This window comes from Cydia fagiglandana, chromosome 2, assembly GCF_963556715.1.
Source record: "Cydia fagiglandana chromosome 2, ilCydFagi1.1, whole genome shotgun sequence".
NCBI classification, from domain to species: domain Eukaryota; kingdom Metazoa; phylum Arthropoda; class Insecta; order Lepidoptera; family Tortricidae; genus Cydia; species Cydia fagiglandana.
Window position 1 is genome coordinate 6955484 of NC_085933.1, and position 24295 is coordinate 6979778.

Consider the following 24295-nt stretch of genomic DNA (forward strand, 5'->3'; position numbering starts at 1 on the left):
GCCGGCGGCGCGCCCCGCCCCGCACCCCCTCGCTCGCCCCCGCCGCTCCCCGCACTCTCTCCGGAGCTTTTTCTGCTCATTCCGCGGCGCCGGCGCATTTTGCTCACTTCCATTAATATAGACGTAACCCTAACTATTTACACCGCTATTAGCTAAGTAATACCTACTTATATTTATGGCAATTTGTTTAATTTCACCGACTGTTGAAACTGCAGGAACACGATCACGTTACACTATACTTATGCGAGAGTATTGAAGGGTACATGGCGCGGAGATACTGTCACACACGAGTCCGTCACACTACGCGACACGACACGATAGCGGTAGGTAATTAATTTAACTTACGACTCTTTACTTAGCTTTAAGGGTACGAGACCGGGTCTCTTTGGTAGGCATATTTGTACAATATAATATAGTTCGTCTCGAAGACTCCGCCGAGCTGGGGGCGCTAGTGTCGCAATGTCGAACGCACTACGATACACCTACACTATGTAACACGGAAGAGATTTCTACAAATTGCACTGGTTTCCATACGCGTACATCTTCGACGGTAGCGCGAATTAAAATATTTTAATTACAAAAAATCAACAAAAACAAAACCCGAAACACAAAATAATACGACCCGTTTCTAGTCTAGCATTAAACCGTTTATTGTTCCCTCAATCAATTAGAAAAACATTGCGTCTATTATAATAACTAATAAAAATAATCACAACAACCGAACAACACTTAGGTAGATAACGAAAATAATTACAAACAATTTACAAAACACAAAGCTAGGGAGTGTTCGGACTGCGGTATATCACGTGCGCGCGCGGCGCGGCCTAGTGCTCGGGGTGGCCCTGCGCCGCCGCGGCCGCGGCCGCCGCCGCCGCCTTCTGCGCCTGCGCTTGCTTCTCCTGTTCGTTTAACTCTTTTATAGCCTGAATCTCTTTCTTTAATTTCATCCTTCGATTCTGGAACCATATTTTGATCTGTCGTTCCGTGAGACAGAGGGCGTGCGCCATTTCTATGCGTCTCCTCCGCGTGAGGTAGTGATTCGTGTGGAACTCCTTCTCTAATTCTAGCGTTTGATATCTTGTGTAAGTCTGTCTCCCTCGTCTTCTGAGGCCATTCGCGCCTGTAACAAAGAAAAGAAGCAAGATTAGTATCATCGTTTTATTTAACCAAAGAAGGTTCTGGGAAGCATTTGAAAGGGTTGTTGTGGCTTTGAGAAGCGTCTGAATGCTGGATGGGACAGTCGCCGCAGCAAACGACGTTACAATTGGCGGTGTCGACAGCTTCATTTCGTTCAAACGTCGATATTGATAAACTGCGCGGCCGTTCCTTTAGCGCGCCGCCAAACGACCGCAGATACCGGCTTGATTAAGAAACATAAGCAGCGTAGGATGAACATAAATCTGGCTGTACAAAGTATCTCTACATTAAAACACATCGATAGCCTTTATTGCTTCTTCGGAGCTACCTCGAAAATGTTTTCGGAGTATCTCTGTGGCTGGTGTCGTGTCGAAAAATTCCAAAAACATAATGAATCATTATCGACCCACCCCTATACTTGAATGCCTATTGAAACGGTACGAAGAACTCGATCTGTGGCCATGATAAGTGGGGCCAATAGCCGCGACTCGCGAAAATTCGACCGACTGCAGGGCTGACACTTGCTCCAGAAATAATATCAGTTAAGTTATGGTTTCGACAGTAGGTACATAAAATATACAAAAATAATCCGTTTCCTTCAACTAAAATTTATTGTGATCTAGTTAGGTACTATTTTCTGTAAGTATTTAAAATTATCTACCTATCCTGACCTAGTTAGTCAATAAGTCATGTTTGTGACAAGCTTTCTTTGAAGCTCGCTGTCGCGACAGTTTTATCAACGAGATATTTTAGGGCTTTATTATTAGGTTCTGGTTTTGTTATGGACATAATCTGTAAGTATCAAAATTAGAAGTATCGTTGAAGAAATGTCACTTTGACACTAGCAGATGATATTTAATAATTACAATACGCTTCCAGGGCATCCAAACTTTGTCTTCTAAATCTATTATGTATGTTTTTTCTGTTTTCCAATGAATAGAAAAGTCGATTTTCAATTCGACCAAGTATATATTGCACTTATCGAATCATTAGATGCGTTTGAAAACGCGGGTACATATGCTTACACAAATTATCATCATTCACAGATAATAAATATAACATCGTGGTAACCCTAACCAAAAACGAACCCGAGGCGTCTTGATTATGTACAGAAAGCTCTCATTGCATGCCGCTGGGTTGCGTGCTCTTTGGAGTACCTAAAGGTCGCACGCTGGGACCATTCCTTTTTTTTCCCCATGTAAAAGGTATACGGTAGGCTATATACTCGTATGCGCGAGTTAATTAAAATCGTGCCATATCTATCGGTGCTACGTGGAATCGGTGGGTTTATTTATTATTAAACCTTGGAGCTTTTCTATGCACCCTTTTATTAGACCTTGAGAGGAAGTGGTGCTAAAATGGATCATATTAAATATTTATTGGCTGATACTTTATGATACTGAATTCAAATCATATTAAAGGATATTTTTATGAACTCGTCGTGTGACGTCTTGGATGTGATAGGTCTAGTCTTTAATAGTACCTGCAAGAAACTTTGATCTGTTTATATGCAGTATATTTCTTCCATTTGCCCTTCGTGACTTGTGGAAAGTAGCAACATTACAGTTTCAAAATTTGACTATTCTTTAAGCGCGTGTTGAGACAGTTAACGAACAATTAAAGGATGCCTAAAAGGAATTAAACATTATGTAGTTGTATAGTACGTGTTGAAAGTAAATAAGAAACACGTGCACTCATAGTAATCAGCCACTCAAACCACACATTGCCCGATAATACAAAAATAAACCAGCCGGGATCGAACTCACAACAATCTTCTCACAGTAAAAGGGTTACCGATTTAATGGCTTAATTATCTCAAGTATGCTCATCGAGAAATATTTCTGATTTTGGCCTTTAATACTTAACAATAAGAGTGGCGTTGTATTGATTCGGGAAGCAGGGATAATCTTTTAATCTTAAGTTGGCATGAGGGAGACAATCGTGAGAATAGCGCAGTCTATCTGCAGGTATCTTTTTCAGTTTAGTTCAGTTAAAGTACATAAGACAAAAACTAAAATTATTTATGTAAGTACAATCTTAAGAAGGTATTAAAATATACTGTAAAGTTGTAATAGGTAGTAGTACAACTTTAATGCACAAAACAAGTACTTACATGTACAAGTATCACTTAGGAATTGTTCCTAATAGAATGCTCGAGTTTATTACGGCTTAAAGCCATTTTTTCACACCTACTAATATGTCCTAACTAAAGCATCTTATATTAACCTCCGTAGTTATTGGTATTAGAAGCTGTACGTTTTTCTCGAGTCTGGATTGTAAATAACCGGCTGCACATAAGAAATTGTGTAAAATATCCACTAGGTATTTTATTTCCCGCCTGGAAAGATTAGTTGCCTAGGTATACATAATTTATTTGTATTTACGAGCTCCGTCGGGCCAGAGTTAAGTGCTACCTTTTTAATAATTAACAAAAATTCATTGGGCTACTAGTGGCTAATTGAGTGACGCTAATTGCGTGAGCCGTAAAAGCCTGAGGGTACCACGTAAATTGCACCAGGCTTTTCTTTCCTTCTTGGTAAGGGACTTAATGTAATTTATACGAGGTTTTTTCAAAAGATATACTAGATAGGTATACCTATATACATCGATAATACTCGTAACTATCTACATTAACTATTTATCCGTTATCTGTTTCTTATTCACTTTTGTATAAAACAATATATTAAGATACTTTATTAAGTAATGATAATGAGTTATGTTTTAAAGGTCAAAGTATGCGTCATCCACTTGACTCCAACGGTAGCATGAAATAAACATTTCAAGATGGCCACCGAACTGACAAAAAATACGCAAAACGTCACCAAACACCACATGTCTCACTAATTAGGCCGACCATAATTTCGGTGTCAATTTGCGCCTTGTAAATTCACCTCAAAATCCGGAGTACGCCATAAAAGTAATAAACATGACGTAAATGGCTTCATTAAGAACGAGGGCGGGTCCGCGACCTAGCAAAAAAGACGTGTAGTGACACTACAGAGTGAAAAAGTCTTAATAGGTATATAATGACGGCAAATGTTTCCGTAAGAAACAAATCTGGAAATATCATCTGCTTCGACGCGGTAACGGCTTCCATATTGTTGGGACTGAAGATTGTGACGTCGCTTAACGTTTCCTGTTACGTTTGATATGGTAACGTAATGCTTGCGTAAGCATTTGTTTATTCATGTATTGTCGGGGTTGCGTAATATTTGACTGCGAGTGGCTCATATTGTATACGAGATTTATTGAACATGTATCTGAAATAATTTCATAGCTCGTGAAATACATATTGTATTTTATGAACAAAAGGTTTCAAGCCTTCAAAAAGGGATGACAATGAAAGCGTACGTTTTTAAAATCAAAAGAATATCTCTTCCACGGAAATCAAGCAGTCACCATTCCCATGATTCCCTTGTACAAGTGTCAGCCCAACCCGTTTTGCAACACGTGTCGCCAAATAAAAGAAACTTGCCCGCCTCCCCCGTCTCTCCCCACGGCGACAAAAGGATTGCGCATTCTACCCAAGTTATATTAGTCGTAAAGAATTTTGGACTAAGATCTATAGCTTGTAAACGCAGTAACTCTCAATGGTCCCGCAATTGCGGGAGACATTCGCAACAACTGTTGTTTTGCTTCAACGTTTTAATTGTTCCTAATTCGTAAAACTTTTCCACGTGATTTACAACTGTTGTTTTAGTGGATCGGCGGGTTTCGAGGGCCATTTGTCGTCTTTTTACAAACCCGTGAACATGTGGTTCGGGACGTTTGACAACGCTGGAAGTGGTTATTTACATTGTGGGGTCGTTAGTGAGTTTTAATGGTGAAAACAATTGTTAACGCACTTTTTTAGTTTTGTGAGCCAAAAACCAAATCATAATTATGATGTTTTTTGTCCATCCGTGTTCCTGTTGCAAATATCTATTCATCAGCAGATCGGAGTGGAGTACCTAAACGTTTTTATTCAAAAAAATTTAATCGTTGCAATGTCATCAAGTTTTTTTTATTCCAATTATATATACTGAACATACGAAAAGGGCAACTCGTTTTTGACTTTTTTTATTTATAGTTAATTTTCATTACGTTATCTGCGCCAGCACTGAATATCTAGATTAGATTTATCTTAGATAGCGCTGCCCCGGCGAGGAGCCAATTGTCGTTTTTGCATATTTCAAAGGAAGGGCTGCATTAAAACTGATCACGTCGGCAAATATGCCCACGCGCACAATTTTCTTCGATAAAATTATGTAAAGTAGATATTTGCGAGCCGGGTCTAATGAGAGATAACACTATGTGTTCGAGCATGCTCTACTAGTCACTTTAGTGTCTAGGACTCGTCGAGACAGCGACAGTCTCGCATATTACATAAATTACATAATATCTAATGCATGTGTGTAATTTTCTAGTGTATAACTGGTTTAACATATTTTGTGTCGCATGGCAGACATAGTAATTTTTAAACCGTTTAAATACTGTTTACAAAGGTTGAACCCGTGCGCTGATAACATTTTCTATTTAAATATACAGTAGTACAGGCGCATGCCTAACTAAGAAATTATATATTCAAGCCAAGTTATTTACTTTGGAATTTTGTTATTTTCTGTCCGACTGAAATATATAATATGTTGTAACATGGTACAGTACAAAAATCGCAGTAATTCCTTTTGGTCAGATTAAATTATCAGGTAAAATTATATTTGCACGACATCACCGCATAACTTTCCGAAATCACAGTCATCTGACGAGTTTCTTATGTAAAAAACGAAATTAACATCTCATCGTGCAACGAGCTCAAATAATCACTGCCTCTTTCGGGCACAATTTACTTCATAACATATTCGACCAACCGGCTCAAGGAACGTAATCACTCAAATTGGTAACGCGAAATCGCAAATTACAAAATTGGCATGAAAACATTCTGGTAGGACAATCCGGCGAGAAATTCGTGTACACCTCTCAACCTGTGCATGTGTAGGTAGGTACATGTACTCGTAAGAGGAGGACCTGCCACTTGGGTGGTCCCCGGATCGAGTCTGCTATAGCTGCGTTCGCGGCTGCCGGTTTATTGATACCTATAGCTGAATTAATATTTAAATAAACGCTTCGTTGAATTACGGTATCAATACGCGTCGGTATTAAAGCGAATGCAACTGCGGCGAATGAAATTGTGTACAAATCGTGATCATCGATTGCTTTTTGAAAAGATTAAATTCCATCCTATTTACCTACAAGCGCACATTTTCAACACTTCAGTAAGTTTAGATTTTCCGTGACTAAACCGAAAGCCTATTTTAGGAAATAAAAATAATGATCAATAATTTATTGGCCCTTAAAAAGTCAGGTTTAGGTATAACGACCGCAATTGCGATTTCAAATCCTGAAACACACGGAAGTCACGACACATCTCGCTATGTACTTTTAATAGGACATCGCGGGTAAAGGCCGCGCAGACTCCCAATCAGTCCACTAGATGTGTATCGACTTAAGAGGCCGCTTGTTATCTCAAAAACGTAATATGAATAATACATTAGCCGAGGCAGTACTCAGGCACTGCTTAATTGACTGAAAGGTTTGAAATGAAGGCTTTCGTCGGACAATCGAGCTTTTTATATAATGCGAAACTGCTTTGAGGAACGATTAATCAATGGCTATAGATATATATTATTTATCGTGTCGGAGCACCAGCTTTATCGACAGACGCTTCTTTTTGTTAGTGACAAATTGTCGTTCTTTTATCACTGGCATCAAAAATTGTAATTGCTTATCTTAATGGCTTCTTTTCAAAAAGTCACAAAACACTAGAAAACACCCTCGGTACCTTTTACCTATTTAGTATCTAACTGCCAAAGTGGTAGGCTACTAACTATTTAGATGCGTATCTAGGCATTATTGTAGGTTTCAATTAAAATGCAATTAAGCTGGGTGTTCATTATCCCGTGTAGGTAGGCTGTGTAACAAATTCGATGGGACGAGACTAGCGCTTACCTCAGGGGCGGGATATCTTGTAGCTTTGTAGAAATAAATACGCGTTTATTAGAGGGCATAATTTCATATTCATATGCATATTTATATTCATATTTTAAAGATAAAAGTTTAGAAGGTATTCTACTAAGGAAGTCTGAATTAGTTTTTCATCGTATAAAGTTTATCTGTTGTCTTTAAGTCTCATCTAGGTGGCCATAGTTATGTCACCTTTGACTACCTCCCTTATGTCTCCCCTTAGGTTTAGAGGCTAGAAATGTAATATTTTTTAGGATTAGATATACATCACAAATTTTCCTTATATATATTAAACTGGAAACTAAACTTTATTTACACCGCTATATCGATTAACGCCACCGTTTAAAATAATTGCGAAACATAACATGGCACGAAAAACAGCGCGCTAAAGCATCGAATTATCATTTTTGCACCGAACCGAAACCCGGTTTATTTCTCGTGTACCCCTAGACGATAATTTCGGTAAATGCAAATTGCTAAATGATGGGCCGAGATCGACATTTCGATAAAAGTGTCGAAACCGAGAGAGCTCCCGTTAATGCAACACTGCAATTACACGACCTTATATTTTGGGCGACTGAACATTTCGTGCGGTCTGATTTCTTTTTGAATTACGTGTTATTTATCAGCCAGCAATGGCAGTTTTTGCCAGTAAATTAAACGTTAAAATATAGAAGTACTTTCTAAATTTATGTTGAATATAAAATTTTATTTTCAAATTATATTTTTATTGAATTTTAAATGCCGTTGACCCTATGGAATTGAGTATGTACCCCAAAACAATATTCGTATTCGTCTAATGCCACTTCTCGATATATTGGTTCAATATCAAGCTATAGATCAGAGTTAATTCAATAAAAATTGGACGGCCCTAGAGGATTAGACCAAAACCCTGACGTATGTGACACGTGAAAGCCTCAGACTATTTCTTCGGGAAGGGGCGCCGGCCGCCCTTTTAAAAATAAATTTAGGCAGCAGATGCCTGTTTAACCCAGCTTTAAAGCACATTAGTGTTCACGATGCAACCTACGGCCGCATCCAAAATGAGATCTCAATCGTTCCGAACACTTTGATGATGAATATAATCGGCTGTTCAAAGTAAATGCAGCTATAAATCAGTGATACATCGATTTCAAATGAAGCGAATAATTATTATTTGCGCAATTTTCAAACAACAAAGACATGTATATTTGGAACGAACAAGGGGCGCGAGTTTTAAAATAGTTTCACGAATCCATTCACGCAAATAATTTTAACACAATAGCTGAAACCGACACTAACAAGATGCAGCTGTCGCGTCTCTCAGGCGTCACGTTTTGAAAAACTCGAGAGTTTTCGAAAATAGAATATAAAATGTGTCACTCCTTCCTCGATAAATCAGAGGTGATTAATGTATCTAAGTTAGGAACGGAACGCACCGCGTGACGGGGCAGTCCCTCATTGGGTGGCGAGGACGCCATATTGCTCGGAACTTGTAGCTGTCAAACTTTGAAATATGGCCGCCGGCTTTCTCCGCGTTCGCGTTACTGTACTGTCTCAAGTAAATTAAACCGTATGAAACCAGCGCGAGCTCATGCGAGCGCACAACAATATCTTATAGTTTTAATAAAAAGCTCCATTGTCATGCCAGTTAAGTTAAGTTGGCCTTTGTCTATGAAAAAAGTGACCGGTAGCAAAAAACGTATTTTATTGCACGGCAGTATTTTGAAAAATTGGCGTATTGTTCACGAGGTGTAAAATAAAATTATATAGCCCGTCACATTCCACGGGGGCCATTAATTCATATTTTGACATTTTTAGCCAAAACATTTTGTATTTTTATTGTAATATTTAATTTATAAGCTTGATAGATGTGACAGATAAATTGATCCCGCACCTTTTAAGTGGGTAGGTATCTCTACACCTTTCCGTTTGCTTCATCTTATTTTTTTTTTCTCTTACCCACGTGGTCAATGCAAAAAACTATATTTTTATTTGAATACAATGATATGGATTAATACTATCAGTTTATATTTAGCTGATGCTAATGACAGATCTTCAGAAGAGTCTTAAGGGCTGTCGAGCCGACAATTTGCGATTTGTCTTAGCAACGTAAGGCGAATCATACTGCACCGGTCGCAATCTTGCTCAATTTCATATTATTACGGTGCGGTAGTTGTACGGATAGCAAACGCTTCAACACCCAACGAGTCATTTTAAGAAATTAAACTGCAGGCAGTGATTACGCTATTTTATACGCTTTTCTTGTGATATATTATATTTCTTCTGGGACAATTTATATAAGTCTGATTGTTAGTTGTATTAGGTTAGTACATTTTTTTTAAATGTATAATTGCAAATTTTGGCAAACTTTATTAGGACGAGTTGTCATGGTCTCAATTTTATCGCTATATGATGGTTTACCTAAAGTGATAAATGAGATCATTATAGTGTCATAGATTTAGAAAAACTGAAGTATATAGACATAACTTATGATTAAAGAACAAAAATATAATTTATTATTTCATCAAAATTATCAGCATTAATAAACATTAATTTCACTTAAAAACTACGAAATCTAAAACTATAAATTACATCTAAACCTAAACTTAAACTAACCTAAAAAACTATTCAAACAACCCACCCCGCATCGCCCCCGGCGCAAAGGTGCCCATCACACTTGCCGCGTTACCGCGTTGAACCGCGATGGACAACCTCTGCGCCAGGAACAACCCGGAGCGGGGGTCGAGACCCCTCTGCCGCAGGCGACGCCCCAGCTCCCCGAGAAAGGTTTTCGCCTCCGCGCACCAACACCCCGATGTCTCCACAGCCAAGGGAACGAACAAGTAGTTCGTTAACCCCGAGTACTTGTCCCTCTTAAGGGACGCCGCCTGCTCAGCGGCTGCACCTGCCGACTTCACAGTGCGGCCAAGGTGCGTGGCGGCAAATGTGCTGACGCAGGTAGCGTCCCACAAAAGGCACTTTCCTTTCTCCCACGGCACCAGAGTCAAACCGTCCGGCCTTTTGCCATCTGACCGACTGAGGCCCGGCGGCTCCAGCACACACGGGACATTGGCTGACACCAGCGCCCTTCGAACAATGTCGTTCAACGCGTGGTGGCGTGGGAACCTCCCCGCGCATCGGCAACAGCTCAAAGCGTGGTGCCCGTTACTCTCCACCATGGACCCGCAGATGCATAGATGTGGTTGACAAACATCGCAGCCCAGACGAAGAGCAACGGCCACCCGCAACGAGTCGTCGTCGAGCAGGGTGCCTAAGTTCGGGGAGGGAAGGGCGTGCAGCCAAGCCCCAGATTCTGGCGCCGAAGCCGCGTTCAGTCTGGCTCTTTCCGCACCAGAAGCTTTGCCTAAAAGGCAGTCGAACAAACGCTTAATCCCGACCTCGTCCCACAAGCGCTGACGGAACGGTTGTTCAGGCACTGACGCACCCGGGTTGAGAGCCTCCCAGGCCGACAACGCATCGGAAGCGAAAGGTATTTCTGCCTTGCCACCATCTAACGATAAAATGATATGATTAAAGTAAATAGGTACTGATGTGCAAATGGGTCGAGAATTAATGAATCATCAAATCGTTTTATCAAATTCAAAAAAGTGGCACAATAAATATATACACCATGCGTTCATTAAGATGCTAACCATACCGATTTGTTCAATAGGTGTAATAAAGTATCAGTTGAAATAAAATCACGGAGTTGCAATACTTCGCGGGGGTTTCATTAAATTGATGGCCTCTTAAGCCCACTTCATAACGCGGCGAACAGCTATTGACACAAGAATCTATCGTATTAACCATTTACGTGTACTTTATGACGCATTGACAACCATCGAGCGAAAGATCAATCCATAGATTATTATCTGCGGATAAATACTCTACATTCTCAGGACTAATAGGGTAAGTTAAGGTATATATTGATGAATTGGCAATGCGTGTCTGGTTAAACATTTGTGTAGAAATTTATGAATTGATGAATGTTTTTAATGAAAATGCTACGACTACATTAGTACTGTATAGGTTCACATATTTAAACATAAAAGTTATGGCTTTAAATATTAGCACAAGATAACTAATTTTCAAATCAAGCCTTTGAAGACCAAACAACCCGCTTGAAATCCCCCTTCAAAACTTTAAATCCGTTTGAAAAATTTAAATAGCCGAAGGATACAAAGCTAAGTCACCTGGAAAGTTGGTATTCAGCAGAGTTGGGCGTTGCTTCTTAAGTTAAGTCAGACTTAAGCAAAGAAACCGCAGCGCCGCGCAGTCTGACGACCGACTTAAATCTCAGACGGGGTTTAAGGCTTGATTACATTAAGGAAGTAAACAACTTATTTATCTACAGCAAATGTACATAATGGGTGACCTGAACGTCCCAATCTACCCACGAATAAAGCATTTTCAAGCTCTTCCAAAGGGTAAAAGAATCGGAATGAAGATTCCCAACATAAGACTGGAGACTGGTAGAGACTTAGAGAGACAGATGTGAATGATTAGATCAAATGGTTCAAAGTAATATCAAGGTAGAAGGAAAATATCTTTGTCGTTTATTTGTATCATGTATCATAGTATCAATAACAAGCTATAAAATAAAATACTGGACGATAATAAGGCCAAAAAAAAAACCAGAGTAGAGGTTTTTCTTGGAATCAAATGTCACATTATATCTCTATTCGAAAACTGCAAAGTTGCAATGTCCTTATAAGAGTTATGGACTAATAAAGAAGAACTTAGCACTGCTGGAAACTCCAAGTGAGTTCATGGAAAGCTTTTATCGAATTTGTTATTACCCAACTCAAATGTTCTATGTATTTTTCATAAGATGTAAATCACTGAACACATTTATATGTTACTTTCAGTGTAACTTAGAGCGTTAAAAATAGAAGAGGCATAAACAATAGAAACATTATTTTTATTATTTATACAGGCTGTTTGGTACGTCGTCTGCCAAATTAAAACGGCAGATAGGTTGAGTCATTTGCTATCTTCTCAGGCCTGGAATTTTTTAATTTGGTGCAAAAAAAAATTTTCACTTCTATGACAGTTTTTCGTAACTTTCTATTTTTTATTTGCGTAGTTCTCGTAGTAAAAAAAACCATGGCCAATTTTATTTTTCTAGGCATGAAAAGATAGCAAATGACTAGAGCTATCTGCCGTTTTAATTTGGCAAACGATGTACCAAACACCCTGTATAAAAATACTTATTGTCGCAAAGATAGATTACACTTGCCAACCTTACAATGTATTTTACGATTGCGTTTCTTGGCTTTAACTTTAATCCTGTGTGCATTATGCCTAACAGTAAGTTTGGTAGTTGAGCCAAGGCAGGGATGCGCCGAGATTTTGCCGGCATTCGAAATAAATATTCCAGATTTGCAGTCCGCATTCAACGGTGAGACGCTGGCAGTTGCAGTTTCATTCAGGACTCAGTTCCTTGTATCTTTTGTTTACTTAAATAGACTGATGTAGACGGCAATTAAACGTTTTACATAGTCTTGTTACTGGAAAACTTTTCCGCTTGAATTTTCAAATGTAAATTAGCTTTATAATAATATCTACCTCTATATTTGTGCTGTACATATTTCACTGTATTGTAGCAAAATTTCAAAGTGAAGAGCATTCACAAACAAGATGATCGGCTCAAGCTATCACGTCACACTACAACATCCATAAAAATGTTCCCCCAAACCTGTGTCAATAAAGATAAAGGAAAACTAATATCAAAACACGAATAGGTACGTGATAAGAAAACATTTATTCGCCATGTTTAATGCATGATTTGTCATAATTTTCCAGCCTCCCCGTTATTTTGTTGCGCGAGGAAATGGGCTAGCATGATTTATTACATATCTTATTTATCTCATTTATCTCGGCGGATTGTTTAGGGGAAACATAGGAAGCATTTTCAGGTTTATTAACAAATATGTTGCAGAGATTGCGGTGGAGTAATTGCGATTTATATTCGTGTTGTCCATTTTGCCCTCGACTACCCGAAATATTGTCTTAGACTTATTTACTTGGACTAAATATATCTGAGCTTTAAATATTTAAACAGATAGTCTTAGGTTTTGTTTTTGCAGCGTTGTTCTTGTCTCAGAGCTACCAATAGAGTAAATTGCAACTCGGAGCTTTGCTGGCTGGCTATTATTTACATAATTTATAGACAAGTATAATAGATATAAATTACGTAGGTATAATCACCGGATGAATTAATTTCTACATTACGTAAATTATAGTTTACAAAAGTCAAGATATTTAATACACCAATAGCTTTATCGCTATAATTACGAAGGGATACTTACCGGCGCAAATTTAAGCCTCAAGTCGCTCATAAAAATGGAATGTTTTTATTTGCGCCTTTAAATTCATCCCTCCGCTAAGCGGTGATAAAGCCGCGAATCAAAAGTTGGCCATAAATAACAATATGGCGTCCAGTGCCCCGTGTTTGCTCTCGCCCACATAATCCGTTCGTACGGCGGTAAATCCATCCAGCAGTGTCGCGTACAACACTAAATCATCATAAGAGAATCCCGCTGTTATGTTACCTATAATGCAATACCTATACTGTACGCCGCATATCATGATTAACTTCTACTTCAATCTGCCAATACAAGCAAAGCATGTTTTCGTTTTAATGGTGGGCATATTAAAAAAACTGCATAAAATACTTAATAACTAAATTGGTAGGTTTAGTTAAAGAAAATGTTCAGTTAGGTAGGTACTTTTTGTGCGTTAATTTAAAAAAATATGGCCTACCTTTATACGAAAAAATTTTAATCGTAATGTTGGCCGGAGAGTTCAAAGCGTTTGCGAACTAATAACGTTAAACCTATTCAGATTTATGTCCCGATCGCCCAATATCGCATGGGGCTGAAAAACGCCAATTTATTCGATTCTTTTTACTCGATTTGGGCCGGCAGTTACTGAAAAAGTTTGCATCGTAATGCTATCGCGCGGCATTAGTTTTGCAGTTTATCAGCGTTCTCGCTGTGGCGGCTTTGAGGGATTAATCTGGCGGTGCAGCGGGGAATGCAATTGTGAACTTTGGAGATAAAAGATTGCAACTGCAGTGGCTGAGGCTAGTAAATCTTAGATAACGATAGAAATTTAAATAAACAAAGCTTTGTTGAAAGTTTCTTTAATAAATTGAAATGCATAATACTCGTACTTATAATGTGCAGTGCAGGGCATTAATCTTATTGAACTGACTTTGGGTACAGCTCTATAGAAAAGGATAGGTTGAGCTAAGTGTTAATACATGTTTAATCATTGCACCTGGTAGCAGCATGGTAGCTTTTATAAAATAAAATTCGTATGTAACAAAAGTTTAGCTTGGCTTTTTAGCGATAAGCCCGCCTGTTGTTTACCTCTTGTGTTGCTGTTTTTTTCGTTTATTTTATTAAGTACAATAAGAAGTACTAAGTACAATGGATTATTATTCTTGATTTTCTGAATTGGTAGATAAATAAAATTAACTAAGCGTCTGTTTACTTCTCAAATAAAACAAATCAGTACATAAGACAAACTTTACCGCCGATAGCATTATTTAGTAGCCCTGCAGATAACTAATTCAGTAGACAATCCCTACTATCCCTACTATATCCCTACTACCCCTACTATCCCTACTAGGTAGGTATATCCCTACTACAATGTTATAAATCCGGAACTAACTCTGTCTGTCTGATAAGTACCTTTTCACGCTCAAACCGCTGTATCGATTTAGATGAAATTTGGCATGAATATAGTTTGAGGCCTGGGTCATAGGATAGTTTTTTTTTATCAATCATCATCATCGTTGACGCACAGACAAAGTCGCGGGCAGACTCTAGTTATGATATAATGCGTCGTCATGTCGCCAGTCATCAAAACAACTCTGTTACGTATTTGACTGATTTACACACTGGTGACTAAAAATATATCCTTCCGCACAATTCCGCCTGTTTGTCCGCTTTCCGCTGATACACGCATAAATCCCACTAGTTCAGCACAAAACGAACTAAGCCCCTTCGTAGTTCGTCTACGCTTAAGCCCCTTTAGATTCGCATGCATAAATTGTGCGGAAAAGCCAAATTGCAGCAATGGCTCACGGCACTCTGGGAAAATTGTGTGTTTTGTGAACAAACATGGTTTTATACAATTGTAGTTTTATTACTGTTTCATATCTACATATTTAGATTTTATCGTCATTGTGTAAGTGATCTTCGTTGTACCTAGTTACTCATTCGTCGCGTGCAAACTATAGATAACAAACTTATCTACAGCCCTGTTCTCAATAAAGTTCAAAATATGCGTATTAAGGTGCGTATGTCCTTGTAAAGTCACTTCGCTTTACGATATCCGTCTTTCCAAGCCAATCTCCGTGAATCGTGACTAGTTTCGCAACGATTAATAACAACGGAAACCCAGAAAACCGTTTAGTTAAATCCAAAACCCTACATCCGACAAGCACTAACAAGAAACATTCGCCTAATTCCATCGTCGTTGGCGGGCGCACGAGGCAGCTATCACTTCCATCTCTGTACGTCCAATAAACCGCTGACGGACGGACAGGACTAACAAACGTAACTGATCTGCGGACCTATTGTTCGAGCCACACACGGTCTGCACTATACGTCGTACATAGACCAGCTTTCAGGTTGTTCGACAAAGGTTTATACATGGTTGTAAGTGTAGTACACATTTTCTGAGATGATTTTTTTCGGTTCTAACTCTGTTAAAAAAAACAACGGGTTGCTCTCCGGGAGAAGTGAAAACTTGTAACAGTTTTTCGATCAGATCACGTGGACACGTCGGATGGACGTCTTACGTCTTACTAATCTTACGGTCACGTGACCTGTAGCGAGTTTAAAAAAATTTCCCTATCACTAAAAGTGCACAGCGCCGCTAAAGAAGTTTTCACTTTAAAAACAAGTGGCATTTCTTTTATGCATCATGGGACCTACCGAATTCGATATGAGAAAGATCAAGCCCGTTTACGAGTAAAAGGCAATTTGAGTGTTCTACCTACTTATGAGGTTAAAATTTATACCTAATCCTGATATGTCGCTTGGAACATTTTTCACATTTCGTCAGTTTTTAGCAAAAAAAAGTGGAATTATGTTATGATTAAACTGATTAAACTATGATACGTATCGCAAAAAACGAAGTAGATATATAAGCGTCATTGATAAATTATAACATAAAAATGAAACTATGCAATTACAACGTTCGTGCAGCAATTTTATGTGTAACCAATTTCCACGATAACTCAAGTTTAAATGTAGGTATTTTATAAACACCACTTTAAATTAGAAAGATAAACATCTCATATTCACGCAAATGTGTGGTTTGTGAAGCTTTTATTCAATAGAAGTGTTTTACGGGGAAATGCGGAACCATTTTGCAACGGGCCAGCGGAGTCACAATGGGGGGCGTACAATTAAATGAACAGTTTAACTGGCTAAAGAGTTTATAGTTTCTTCGAGCCTGTCTAAAGTCATGCTGTGAAGGAACTTTTGTTTCAAAAAATATTGAAGCATATAAGTCCTGCTATATTTCAGTACCTTTGCCTATATTTGTGTCTCTAAAATACGGTAATTTTTTTTGTGTGACCAAGGAACTTGTGTTTGTAAAACCGCAAACCATATTTAGTAATAACTTAATTAGGAAAGTTATAAATAACTGAAACAATATGTGTTCATAATACAGCTAATTACATAGGTGAAACGGGAAATAACAACAATAATGTTTAGTTACAGACAAATTAATTAGCACATAAATAAATAATAATGCATCGCTTAGTTACACAACAAAATCCGGTCCAATTTATTTTGGGCCTCATAAAATGTTTATATGAACTACAAGCTTCGAGAAACTATTTTAAAAGAAAAAACTTAAAAATGATAAAAAGTTTAAATCTAGTAGTAGTAGTAGTAAACTCTTTATTGTACAAAAAGACATATTAAAAATAACATACAATTAGCAAGAAGTACAAAGGCGAACTTATCCCTTTGAGGGATCTCTTCCAGTTAACCTTTGAGTAGGTGAGAGGAGGAGAAAATCTGTGTTTTACAAGCGTAGAGATAAAAAACAAACGTAAGTTACCTATAGACAAACTGACAATTAAAATAAAATCTCGATCTCGAACAGTTCCGCAACAGAATCCGTTCATGATTCAGTACCGGGCTCAAACAATGCCGGTATGAGCTATAACCGCGCTGAGCGCTACGTCAGCTGGCCTGTTGTAACCTCAGTACCTTTGTACGCGATCTATCTGAGGATTGATCTTGTAAACCTATTCCGATGCTTAGATAAGTAATGGCTATCCTTCCACTTAGAGCTTTGAACGGTTCTTCTAGTAATTCATTGTCCGCAAAGAGCCAACCTTGATTAACCCTGCCGCTGTTAATTTTAAAAGAAATACACGTTCTGTTTAAAAATATTGAAAATATTGTTTATACTTGGTCAAGCAGATCTTGTCAGTAGAAAAAGGCGGCAAATTTGAAAAATGTAGGCGCGAAGGGTTATCGTCTCATAGAAAATTTGAATTTCGCGCCTTTTTCTACTGACAAGATTTGCTTGACCGTCTATACATCCGGACTTATTTTTATTGCGGGACTTCAAACACATTTATGAACCAATTTCTTTCTTCTCAGTAATTTAGGAATAAGATGACATTAAATCCTTAGTTGAAAACTTTTTGAGCATTTTGCAGCAAACATTAGTGAGTATAAACAATATTCGGCAAGCGAGCCAACATATAACTATTGCTGTATGTATAGAATATTGATGCGTATATAATACCTACAAAACTGTATCCAAAACACAAACAGAGCTAGATAGTGATCTAGGTCCGTAGCTAGGTATTAAATTGGGCCGAACGACGTTAACGAGCATATTGGCGCGTAGGGTGCAACGTGCGAGCTATCACTTACCCCCGGCTAATTCACCGTGACAAATTAACAGCGGGCGAATTTAGGACTGGGTAATATGGCCATACGTCTAGTGAGGATAAACTTATACTCAATATTGTGCATAAGGAATTATAGTAGACCATGATTTGATTTCATTTGCTAAAAACTGTGTGAGTCACACACACAAACACATCATAATCTTTCAGCCCGAAGACAGGCACTGCTGGACAAAGTATTTCTTTCCCAAGAATTTGAAAATATCTCGTATTTAATTTTGTTTCTAGTGCTTCTTTAGCCTTGCCATCAAGTACATCCTTTAAGGGGATAAGTTCGACTTTATACACATTTATTGTATTCTCTCTATGTTATGTACTTGTTTCGTCAAATAAAGTGTTATACTATACCATGACTATCTCTTAGCAACCCACCACATGGAACGGTTCCCTAGCACAAATTACCTGTACAAATTTGTGTCACAAAAACTAAAATGTTTAGCAAAATTTCGTTGCTAAAACGCTATAAACATCAGTTTCGTGAAAGCAGTATTAAATTATACGGACAATAAACGGAAACGGAATATCACAGAGATGACGAGTCGAGCTTCCCACATTACTCCCACCTTATTCTACCAACCAGTCTTTCTAGCCATATAAAACAATACATACATACGATTTCCCTTCCTACTCTCGGTAAATATACTGACATTTTAAGCTACAAAGCATTTGAAGAAAGTACGTACTTATAGCCTAAATTCTAATCCTTAACCTAATGAAAGTCAATTAATTTTTTTTATTTTATTTTATTAAGGTTCACCAACAATTGTTGACATCGAAACATTTAAAACGTACAAGCTATACATGAAGGGAGTGATGTCACAATCACTTACAGGTAAACACCGCATGCAAAACATATATAAGTAAACAACTAAAGAAATATCTAAATTAAACTTATTTTCTAATTATTTATGTTTAAGGAAATATTTTCGGACAGATGTTATAAATTTATTTAGTGGGTCATAGTGCATATCCGCCTTGTCACAGCAACCATTAGCAATTTTACATAACCTGCATATTGGAGAGTTAGTGCCTAAAACTGATCTTCTAAGCGGGGCGTAAAGAGGGGTGATAGCATTACGGGGGAAACGAGACGGAGCACGAAAGTTCAGCAATGTCAGTAGTTGTGGACAATCTATTCTGTGGTTCACTAACTTGTACAAAAAAGTTGCATCCAAGAGCGCCCGTCGGTCTTCTAGGGAATCCATCTTGAAATATTGCAGTTTCCTTTGATAGGATATTGATCTTTTAGCCATAACACGTGCCTGAAAAGCTAAGTGACGAGTGAACCTTTTTTGAACACGCTCTAACCGTAATGAGTGAGTAGCATAATGCGGCCGCCAGACAACGCTGCAATATTCCAAAATACTCCTCACCAGACTATTATATAGTAATATTTTGGTTGCGCTACGCTTAAATGATCTAGTGTTTCTTATGACAAAGCCCAAAGTCTTAGATGCCCTCTTGACAATATTCTCTATGTGAGGGATAAACGTTAATTTGTTGTCGAAAAGAACTCCAAGATCGCGAGTGTTCTCAACTTCGTTTAGTTTGCAATCGTCTATATAGTAGTCGGACTGTGTTACATTTTGTTTTCGGGTGAATTTTATATGGATGCATTTTTTGATATTAATGTGCATTAGGTTATGCTTACACCAACTACTCAGTTTTATAATATCGCTTTGAAGTAAGGTGATATCTTCAGTTGTGTTAATAACGCGTGCGAACTTAAGGTCATCTGCATACATAAAAACCGTAGAGTGGTGGAAGCATTCAGTTACGTCATTAATAAATAAGTTGAAAAGGATAGGACCTAAATGCGAGCCTTGGGGTACGCCAGATGTTATATTATGATAAGACGATTCGTAGCCATTTACCACCACATAGAAAACCCTTTCAGTTAAATAAGACTGTAACCACTGTAACACATTGCCTGGTACACCATATGCTGATAATTTGTACATAAGTATTGAGTGAGAGACCTTATCAAAAGCTTTACTGAAGTCAGTATATATCACGTCCGTTTGTTTACCTGCGTCCACAGCATTTGTTAGTAACTCGGTAAATGATACTAAGTTTGTACATGTCGATTAAATGTGAAGCATGTCACGATGGCGTTCTTGTATTTGAGAAAACAAACTATATGTAAGTGAAGGTAAAAAGTCGAAGTGAGCCAATCTGAACCATTATTACCCAGGGTATAGATCGAGAGTGTATACCCACAGCCACAGTCTAGCTCGGTTATATACTAACATTTATGTATCGTGCGACTCAAGTAGGAATGGAAAGGTTGAGATTCAGCACTCCATGAATAGGAGAAAGATATTATACTCTTTAACGAACTTATTGTATTGTATTTTAGTATTATATTAAATTATTGGCAAGGTCATTTTAGTATTCCTATAGTAGGCAGGTTTCCGCACTAGCTACTAATCCGGACTAGCGTATATTTTGCGTGACTTATTATAACGAGGTAAATACATAATTAAATATATCGATATCCGTCACGTGAAAAAAATGAGCGAAGTACATTTTAAAATATTAACACGCAGGGCAATAATGGCAATATTAAAATATCATTAATTAAAGGCAGCAATCAAGTTAATTGGCCGCAGTACAATGAAATGAGCGGAATCCACAAATTAAATAAATTGATTGATGACTTCTCGTCACGAATCGAGTGATGCTCGCAGTTTATTTATTCAATACCGTACAAAGAGTATCTTAGTCTGTGTGCTATGAAATTTTTACAGGAAGTAAAATCTGCGGGATTTGTAGGCAAATGTAGTGTCCCATTAAAAAAAAACCCGTTAGTTTTAAATTCTCAATACAAATCATTGACCCATATTCTTTAAACTAATTTTGTTTTATCCAAACAATAGCACTACCTGTATTTGCCAAAAAACTTCATTGACTACGAACAATGACTTCATTTTGCGCAACCCAAACAAACTCTTCGAAAGCTTTTACTAAAAAGTTTTAGCAAAAAACTTAACGGTTATAGACGTACATTATTATGGCATATCGTAAAAGTACGAACAATCATTTTAACTTTTACCTTTGTGTGCGGATAAAGGGAGAAAGTTGCACAACGGTCAGTCCAACTGTACCTATTGTTTGGTATTGTGTGAGACAAAAACAATTTCTTTTAGGAAAGTTAACTGTAGTTCAAATATTTGTTGCATATTCGATTGTTACATATTTGTTTGTGAAATGATCAATGACAAGGCAAAACCACCGATGTATTTTAAAAACTGTTTCTCAAACTAATACGATAGCAACATAAGTAAGTATTTATTTATTTTAAACTTTATTTCACATACAAGAAGTACAACAGGCGGACTTAATGCCGCTATAGGCATTCTCTACCAGTCAACCATGGGGCGAAACAGAAAAGCGTCCATGTGGGTGCAGTGAGAAATAAACAGGAAAAAAAACGTAACTTTTTCTTTTTTAGTATCATGGTAATACCTGCATCAAACGTGCTTTAGCCTTTACGTAGGTCAAGCACTGGGCTGCTAAAACGGATGACTGACGTCCCAGCAAAATGTTAATGAAGATATGGTTACCTAAACAACACTTAACTACCCGAAAATAGTTTATAAAAATGTCCGAGGCAGACAAAAAAATGTTGTTTGTGTTAATCCGTGCACTGGTCCGAAGATTCAGTTAAAACGTCGGATAAAGTAAAAATAATGAAATTATATCGCGTTAGACCCGTTCTGATCATTAGTAGCGTAGCCCAAAAGTAAACTTGCTAGTTAAAAAGTTTCACGAATCCCTAATTGAAGTATATCCCGGCATACGAGTCCTGTCGTGCCTGGGCGCGGTTAGCGAGCTTGTTAGCAAACAATGCTGCTATTGTAATTGACTACGTAGGCACAATACGGCTTTCTAATAAAATCCAGGTAAAACGAGTTTATTCTTTGTTTAGATGGCAATGCAAATGTGCCGGATTTAGGCCTTAAATTGAAACAAATAAAACTTCGGTGAGCTTGAAAATAACAAGGATCGAAAATTTTGCATCAGCATAAGCTGGCTAACTAGGTGGTAGGTAACGGAGTATTATTGAAACAGTAGATCAAACACAATTAAAAATGACCGACTTTTGCAGGATAGGAGGATTGTTAACCTTCATTTTCTTCTACTTGTGCAATAAATATAAAGTAAATACTAATATACCTACATACTTACTTTTTAAGTTTTGAGTTACCTATCCCTTCCTACACCTACATAGTCACTACCTATCATGCTAAATTAGGGAAAAATAGAAAAAAAAACTGCAGGAAGGAAAACCATAGATCAGTCAAAATCGTTACTGAAATAAAATTAACTTCCGAACTTTTTCATGAAAAATCTTTTAAATAATAACCTCAACTTAGCGGAGTCGCAAACGAGTTCGGAACACTTCGGCATAAATGAAAAGTTGTATTTGCAGGAACTTGATCTAGTAACTCACAAGAAAAGCCAATCGTGTAGATTAAATGCATTTCCATTGCCAACTCATCCATCAAAACGTTTGTTTCTAGCGCATCGGGCGTAACTAATGTACAAGACGCGTTCATGGACGGTAAAGTCGTCCAATAATGTAGACATTAACGTTTTACATGACAATAATGCATTAATATACAATTGACATAACGGAGATTGTTTGAATTAAAGATTTTGTGTGGAGTGAGATTTGGGTTCAGCATTATGACTGTGACGGCCTGAGGACTTTCAAGTCTAAAACTCAAGACTCAAGACCAAACCAAGAAAATGTTGATGAAGAGAATTCAAAAATTTTTTTTTTGTATTGTACTCATACTTATACTTATTACTTTCACACACAAGGAACTTCATGAAGAGAACTAATCCATTCCCTTTTAAACTGTTACGTATTATTGGAAAGCTTCGTCGATTGTAAAAGTCGATACGGTAAAGCACAGAAAGTGGTTGGTCTGTGCCGTAAATCCACCCAACTAAGTCTATGTTCCCAAACTAACATGAATATCTTGGTTTAGGTGTGACTATTATTTGAATGATTTACGTCTGATGCAGGATAATGCATAGAAAAAACTAAAATAATAAATTGCTTTTGATTCATAATTAAGTGTTGAACTTGTGGGCCAAAGTTGTAGTAGGTATTGGCCTTCCAGTTAGGTAGTTTTACGGTAAGTAGAACACATAAAATGTGTTAGTTTTTCTCATGACAGAACCCTAAACTGGCAGTAGGTACGTGCCTGTAACACTCACATTCGATATGCCAAACGCGATTTCTTATTCGTCCATGTAAATTTTATCGTCACTATTCTGCTGTGAAAATATTTGAATTTTCATTTGACATTCACGTGACTGCTAACTGAATAGTCAAATGCTCGTAAATTGCGTAGTTTGTTTCAGCAAGATTATTGAGTTGGTAAAATATGTTGTCAATCGTTTATTCACTATTGAAGTCAGTATTTTTGTGGACAAACTTGTTGCCTTGACTTTTATCCATAGGTATCCATTCTTTGTTTTTGCTACAGATATCTACGGCGCGATTCGGGTAATGAATTAGTATTTATAAATACATAATATTTTACTATTTCATATCCAGTGAATCACTAATTCATTTACCGAATCGCGCCGCTATTTATTATGAGATTGCCTGCTTCTATGTTAATTTATTACTTAAATTTGTTTTTACTCTAGTGACTGAAATTTTAGAGAAAACCGTAAGAAAAACATTTTTACAAACCTATAGTAGGTACAATTCATTATTGAATTGTACCTACTAAAAAATACATGCTTAGATAAGTCTTACATGTCATAGAACGAGCACGTCCCTCCACATTTCTAAAACGCAGGTACAAATTTCGCATAGTGTAATAAACAGCGGCGCAGAGTACATAAGTTTCCACCCAATGCTTGAGTGTAGTGCCGTATACAGAATTTCCACCTAATAAAAGGCCGTGTTACGTGCGAACCTTAAGCTGGGTGCACATAGGCGAGACAGAGAATACTGACCTAAAATAAAAATATTTTAATATTGTAGTTTTAAATCGCATAAATAATACTACGTCAGATTAACGGCTGTAAATTTTCGTGTTGTAAATTATATGACATACCTATGAGGTCTTTTGAAACAACAAGAAGAGGGCAACTCGAAGTCTACAACCGTTATGGTACTACATTGCAAGACATTCTTACTTAAATGACCACCAGCAACATTGCCATATTTAGTAATTTACTCATTCCTGT

At 37.6% G+C, this 24295-nt stretch overlaps 1 protein-coding gene across 1 annotated transcript in view; it reads right to left on the bottom strand.

Moving 5' to 3' along the window:
* Positions 1-625: 625 nt before the first annotated feature.
* The window catches only part of LOC134674854 (homeotic protein ultrabithorax), a 133853-nt gene continuing 110183 nt past the window's right edge, over positions 626-24295 (bottom strand). Inside the window, exon 2 of the mRNA XM_063533013.1 lies at positions 626-1120. Coding sequence (XP_063389083.1) covers positions 825-1120 — 296 coding nt within the window. The 3' untranslated portion in view covers positions 626-824. The remainder of the gene's footprint in view (positions 1121-24295) is intronic.